The following is a 6,822-nucleotide window of genomic DNA, read 5'->3' as shown; positions in this document are numbered from 1 at the left end:
TTCTGATTTGCAAACTTAAAAGGCACATGGGGCAAGCATCTGAGTCATTTTGTACACAAATCTAAGGGTTTAGGAAGACTGCAGTGACCCCAAACCCATCTCTAGAGAGCTAACTGATTTCACAAAATAGTCTCTGGTTGAGAACCTGGTTCTTGTTTTAAAGTACAGATTACTAACAAGACTGTACACTACCTCTTGATGATGACCTCTTCCTCTGCGGGCAAAAGCAAAACTACAAATATTCTGCTACTGTTAACTTTTTCATGCTGCAAATGGATACATCAGAATAAAGTTAAAACCTAAAACCATCACATTAAGCTCTGATTACACACTGGGGCTATTACGGTTTCAGCTTTAGGGGTACAGATTATTTTCTGAGCCACAGCTTTATTTTTGTGAGAAATAAATTCTATAGTTTTTCTCAGATTTGACTGCATTACAGATTTTTCTGAACGTTAAAAAAATGAGGCTTTAAATTGTACTACTGTGGATAAGGTGAACCATCTTAAGGATTCCCAGGGTTACCTCTTTTAGGGTGGTACAGTGAAAGGAAGTGAGGATTTGTTGTAAAAGAATAAAAATTTAAAAACCAACACAGTTCAATTGGCTGTAAAGCCTTAATCAAGCCATTATTATGTTAAGCCTTGTTTTCTTCATCTAGAAAAGTAGATACTCATCTCCAGGTCATAGGGTTACAAGGTTTAGGTAAGGAGTCATAATGCCTGGCAAAGTATACAGCACTATATGAACATAATCTATTACTATTTTATGAGAAGCCAGGTTATTAATTTTTTTCTAGTTTAATGTCTTTTCCATCATCCTCTAGCTTTAAAATTGGACCACAACATCTTATCATATAGTATTACTAGACGTGCTCAATTTGGCCTTAGTTGTCTAAAACAAGATGGCGTAAAGTATTAGACCTGCACTAAAAGAGCTGAACACATGTTAGGTGGTTTTCTTATGGTCCACATGTAGTTTGGCAGAAGTGAGAGGATTTTTAAAAATGCCACAAGGCCCTTCTGTTATGGACAGTTTTGGATATACAAAGAGAAAGGAATTTCATCCTCACCAGCTTGTCTTCTGAATTATATTCTTAGCTCCTGACCCTGTGCTTGGCATATAATAAGTGCTTAATACAAGTCTGTTGGATTGAACTATCTGTGAGATACAGTAGAGGGATCATCTAAGAAGCTAGAGTGGGAAAGGGTTGGAGAAAAATGTCCTAAGGAGAGAGCCTCCCTGGAGCAATGAGATTGCCTGAAAGCAAGCTGTTCATAGCCATGGGCATCCTGAAGGCAGGATGAAGGCCTTGCTCAGCTGAGGAGACTGAGCTGAGGGAAGAGAAGCCCGACAGCGAAGCCCAGTCGGTGCAGACTGCGGGCATCCCCAGCTGTACCGTGGTATGCAGTGGTCATTGTGAGACCAGGACTGGCATGAGGCTGGCCTGGGCAGGAGGGCCTGGGCAGGAGGGCCTGGGACCAGTGTAGTCAACCAGACTAACAGGAGGAGCAGGACCCGGGCAATCCCTGTTCCCAGGGCCGCTGGCCCAAAGAGGCTCAGGCAGCCAGGATGCCTATGGCCGGCCTTCAGGGCTAGGTGGACCTGAGAGATCACAGTTCTGAGAGGCAGGGACCCAGGAAGCAGGAGAGAAGAGTGCAGGTGAGCTCATCCAGCACTCAGGGGAACAGAGGAGAGTAGGCCCAGCTGGGGTGAGGAGATGCTCTGGGGCCAAGTGCAATGGGGAAAAGTAACTGCTGTGGGTATCCTGAGGAGGCTGAGAGAAGTGTCTCCCGCTCAGCAGTGCAGAGCAATGCATGGCTGTGCAAGGGCAAGGAAACAGGGAGAGCTGGACACTATGGGTGGTACAGCAGCAGCAGCGGCAGCAGCAGCAGTGGCGGTGGCGGCGGCAGCAGCGGAGGCAGGTAAGGCAGAAAGCCCTCGAAAGTGGACTTAGGTAATGCAGAGGGAGTCTGAGGAGCCCTGCAGCCAGCATACTGCTAGAGACATTACTACCAGCAGAAAACGACGTTCAGGTGAAGACCAGTGTGGAACCCAAGGAGAGGATGTCGAAGACCAGGACCAGGATTGAGACTTTGCCTCTAGCCACCCCTGGCCAGAAGATTTTTCCAATCCCTAGTAAGGAGGGATTAGTAGTTAAACAAAAATCAATCTGTGGTACACATCATATATTTAGTTCTATATAGGTCCAAGTTAATTGCTAAGTAAATGGCATTATCACCCTACTGCTGCTCTCCTCCCTAGCCCCTTAAACAGATCCTTTTGTGGTTTTCAAAGTTCCAAGTTCAAGAACCCCATCAGGTGTTGTAAAATGGAAATGGGTGAACCCATTGGCCATGAATTAGGATCTTGGAGCCCAGAAACTGAGCTGTCAGGCCCCAGGTCACACAGACTCTGGCTATATAGGTTCAGTCCTTGCTTTAGGGATGGTTAGGGGACCAAGTCTCATACAGTGGCCCTTGAACAGGGATTTGCCCTGCCTAGGATAGCCAGGTAAGCCTCCTAATGAAACACAGCCTGCTTGAGGGGAGCTGGTCTACTATTTTAGCAGATAGCATACTGGTTCTATTTCTATGTGTTAAAGGAGCTTTGATATAGATCAGTCCTAGAAATGGCAGATCTGGGAGTCACATGGGTACCCACAAGCCTCTCCGGTAACCCACCTTGATGTCTACAACTCCCAAATCCTTCCTACTGTGCTTTAACTCCCACTTCTACTTGGTTTGTACTCAGAGATGAAAAAACAGTCAGCATTTTTGATGTAAAGCCTTCAGCTTTCTCTTTTTCAAGTTTAATAATTCCTATTGTAAGATGTATCTAGAAACAATTTCATCATCTCTGTGTCTGATTTTCTTTTGAGTCCTCTCCCAATTCTTCATCTCTCTCCTAGTTTTAGCTCAGGGGCAGGCATCGTGCTTAGGTAAGGAAATGGCAGAGACTGAGAGCCACCATGGGTTTCCATCCCTGCTGCCTCTGGGCTCACTCATGTTTGCTTTCATAAAGCTAGTGCTGTGTTTCAGACCCAGGCCCCAGGCTCAGTTTCTCACTGGAGATTAATATAAGGTGCTGGTGGAGGCTCTGATGGTCCAGTGTGAGCCGCACCCAGAGAAGAAAGGTGGCTGTTGTGATAACAAAGTGCCAGAGTCTCATCCTGAGGTCAGATGATTGCAGGATTTCTGGCAGGCATAGACCCAATCAGGAACCTTATCAGGCTTCTGCATATAATAAACTTCTTAAGAGAATAATCTCTGCTTCTTAAACGTATGGTGTGTGCACTGAGTCCAACGATTAGTCAGCTGGCATTCTAGACTATGAACCCCTGATGCCTCCATTACTGACACTTTTCTGTAGCTTATTAAACTATTATGTGACCTGTGACTTTCTGATGGCATTTTTGATTTCAGAATCTGTGCTTATTGGCATGCAGGCAGGATGTCAGACATTAGGGGAGGCTAGGCATTACCTGAGGCTCCACATCCAGTATTGCAATCAGCCCCTGCTCGTGGATCTTCCGGATGGTCTCCAGTTTTGTCCCATACATCGCATCCTCGTGGCTGCCATACTCCAAGTACTCGTTATTAGAGATGTCTTGCATCATTTGGTCATGAGATACAAAGTAATAATTCTTTCCATTTTCTTCATCTTTCTTTGGAGGTCTGGTTGTATCTGCAAAGTTGCATGGCACAAGAGGTTTAAAAGGCTGGGCAGACGAGCTTACTACGTTCCCAATAGATTTATTCAAAACCAGTCTTCCTAAAAGGTATAGATTCTTTAGAGTATATCTCATTTCCCCTGTTCTCACCCTGAGTAGCCTTGTAGAACTAAATTCTGGAAACCATATTTATCTGTGTACATCACACCATAGTAGCCAGTGAGTTGTCTGGTTTGATGAATCTTTCAGTGCTCAGCTGAGACGTATTTTATCACTTCATGAACCACCACAAGAAGAAGACATGAAATGACCCAAGATTAACGTAACTCACTGTATGCCTTAATGCAGTTGGGTCTTGTGCAGAAGGAAAAAAGAAGAATAAAAAAATGGAAAACTGCATATGGTTATTTAAATTTAAATAAGCCAAAATTAAATAAAATTCAAATTTTAGTTTCTTAGTCTCCCTAGTGGCATTTCAAGGATTCAATAACCACATGTGGTTAAGGGCCACTGTACTGGACTGCACAGACATCAAGTACCGTCAGTGTCACAGAAAGTTCTATTGAAAAGTGCTGGTGTATAGCATCTTGCAAAAGGGGAATGTTAGGATACAGCAAAAGGCATATTACATTGAAAACACAATGACTGTAGCCAGACATAGCCATAATTATTACGGAAGATCTAAATCAGGAGGTGAAAACTGCCTTATGGGCCATATATGGCCTACTGTCTTTTTTTTTTTGGTGAGGGGACAGAGTTCTGCTCTGTAGCCCAGGCCAGAGTGCAGTGGCATGATCTCAGCTCACTGCAACTTCTGCTTCCTGGGTTCAAGAGATTCTTGTGCCCTTAGCCTCCCAAGTAGCTGGATTATAGGTGTGTACCACCATGCCCAGCTAATCTTTGTATTTTTAATAGAGACAGGATTTCACCATGTTGACCAGGCTGGTCTCGAACTCCTGACCTCAGGTGATCTGCCTGCCTTAGTCTCCCAAAGTGCTAGAATTATAGGTGTGAGCCACTGCGCCTGGCTACTTACTGTCTATTTCTGTAAACAAAGTTTTATTGGAACACAGCCATGCGCATTTGTTTATATATTGCCTATGGCTGTTTTCATGAAACAACAGCAGAGTTAAGTGCTTGTGACAGAGACAGTATAGTCTTCAAAGCCTCAAATGTGTACTATCTGGTCCTTTACAGGAAAGGTTTGCCGACCCCTCACCTAAGTGAGTGTAACTGAAGTATGTGCCAACAAGCTCTAGTTCTGTGGCTACTAATAGGACCAGTATCCTGCAAAACACACTTTAGGAAATGTTTTCCTAGATGAGCCAGGAACACTGGTTTTAATATTCTCTCTTGCTCTCGCCACCCCCCTTTCTTTCTTCCCTCCCCCCCCCCAATTTCCTCATTTCCTTCTTTCCTTGAGAAAGAACAAATTTATGCTATTATTTTCTGTGTACATGAGCCTAAATCCACTAATGGGGAATTCCCCCTTTCCTGCTAGCCCATTAGAACATCAAGTGCTCATGGTCATCAAAATGTGGACATTTTAAGAGAAGCCCTTTCTCTAGGCACATCAAAGGCTGAAGAACAGGCATTACTTACCTACTTACTTACTACTTATTTATTTTTTGAGACAGGGTCTCACTCTGTTGCCCAGGCTGGAGTGCAGTGGCAAGATCTCCACTCACTGCAACTTCCACCTCCCAGGTGCAAGTGATTCTAATGCATCAGCCACCCTAGTAGCTGGGACTACAGGTGCATGCCACCACGTCTGGCCAACTTTTGTATTTTTAGTAGAGATGGAGTTTCACCATGTTGGCCAGGCTGGTCTCGAACTCCTAGCCTCATGTGATCCACTCACCTCAGCCTCCCAAAGTGCTGGGATTATAGGCGTGAGCCACCGTGCCTGGCCAAAAACTGACAACGTGTTGATGCTACACTGTCTTCAGTTATTTCAGTAGTTAGATATATGTTATATACACATATGGGGTCAAATATTTCAGAGACTAGGCATGATTGACATCACCAAAGGTAAGTTTTAAAACCAAACTAGTTAACTGGTCATTTAATACCATGGAAGTTCAATTGTTACATGCTTAAGAAGCAGCTAAATGTTACCTAAGCTTGCTATACTCATGATCTAGACACAAGGAGAATTAAAATAACATTTCAAAGGGTTTTACTAGAAAACCCCAGGAGTGCCAAATGAGACACTATTGGATAAACTTATTTTCTTGTGTATATCAGACAGGGTTCTGGGATGAAGGTTGTCTCATGAAGCCTCCTGGCTCTCTGAGGTATACAGATAACTGTAAGTGGTATTGACATTGCTTCAGGAAGGCATGTGAAGGCCCTATAGAATGGAATCAATCTTCACATTTTCTCCTGTTGCTCTTAAAAAATCATTCTTCTTCAGCTCTTCTAACCCTGAACTGCTAGAAAGCTTCGGGGATTAAAATTTTAAACTTTAGAATAATGATGACAATAATGAAATGATAGTGGTAGATAGTTTCTACTCATCCATCATCTGCTAAGTGCTTCATACACATGATCTCAAATCCTCTTTGCAATCCTGGAATTACTTCATTTTACAGTGAGAAAATGAAGAGGGCAAGAGGTTAAGAATAAGATATAGAAAATAAGGAGAATTAAAAATCTTACAGATTTGAAAATCTTTATGGAAACAACTGTTAGCATATTAATTGGGTTTAAAAAGTGATAAGAAATCAACAATTTAAATATTGATTAAGGGAAAAATTGTCATGTCAGGGAAACTTTACAACTATGAAAACTTACTTTTCTGAAGAATAATTCATCTAGGTAATGTGTATGACATACTGTGAGAAAATTGTTACCAACAGAATGCATGAGCTTAATTTTATTTAAAACACACACACACACACCACACACACACACACACACACACACACTCTCTCTCTCTCTCTCTCTCTCTCTCTCTCCCCCTCCACATATCTGTACTAAGAGAAGCCTGGAAGGGTATGCAACAAAATATTTATAGCACTTTATAGGGAAGGTGGGGTTGGGATTATTGTTAACTCATTTTTTCCTTGTTCTTTTTTGGATTTTACAAATTTCCTACAATGAACAGTTATATCTTTTGTAATCAGAAAAAAATACATACATTATAG

At 42.6% G+C, this 6,822-nt stretch overlaps 1 protein-coding gene across 1 annotated transcript in view; it reads right to left on the bottom strand.

Moving 5' to 3' along the window:
* Nucleotides 1-6,822, bottom strand: part of LOC108294955 (peripheral plasma membrane protein CASK-like) — an 87,693-nt gene that overhangs the window by 12,499 nt on the left and 68,372 nt on the right. Inside the window, exons 17-18 of the mRNA XM_037734405.1 lie at nt 3,485-3,687; nt 1,999-2,136 (exon numbers count right to left, since the gene is read on the bottom strand). Of these exons, the coding sequence (XP_037590333.1) occupies nt 1,999-2,136; nt 3,485-3,687 (341 nt within the window). The remainder of the gene's footprint in view (nt 1-1,998; nt 2,137-3,484; nt 3,688-6,822) is intronic.

The sequence above is a fragment of the Cebus imitator genome, unplaced genomic scaffold (genome assembly GCF_001604975.1).
Source record: "Cebus imitator isolate Cc_AM_T3 unplaced genomic scaffold, Cebus_imitator-1.0 Scaffold613, whole genome shotgun sequence".
NCBI lineage: Eukaryota > Metazoa > Chordata > Mammalia > Primates > Cebidae > Cebus > Cebus imitator.
The sequence above is the reverse complement of the archived record's forward strand: the minus strand, read 5'-3'. Positions and strand labels throughout refer to the sequence as shown.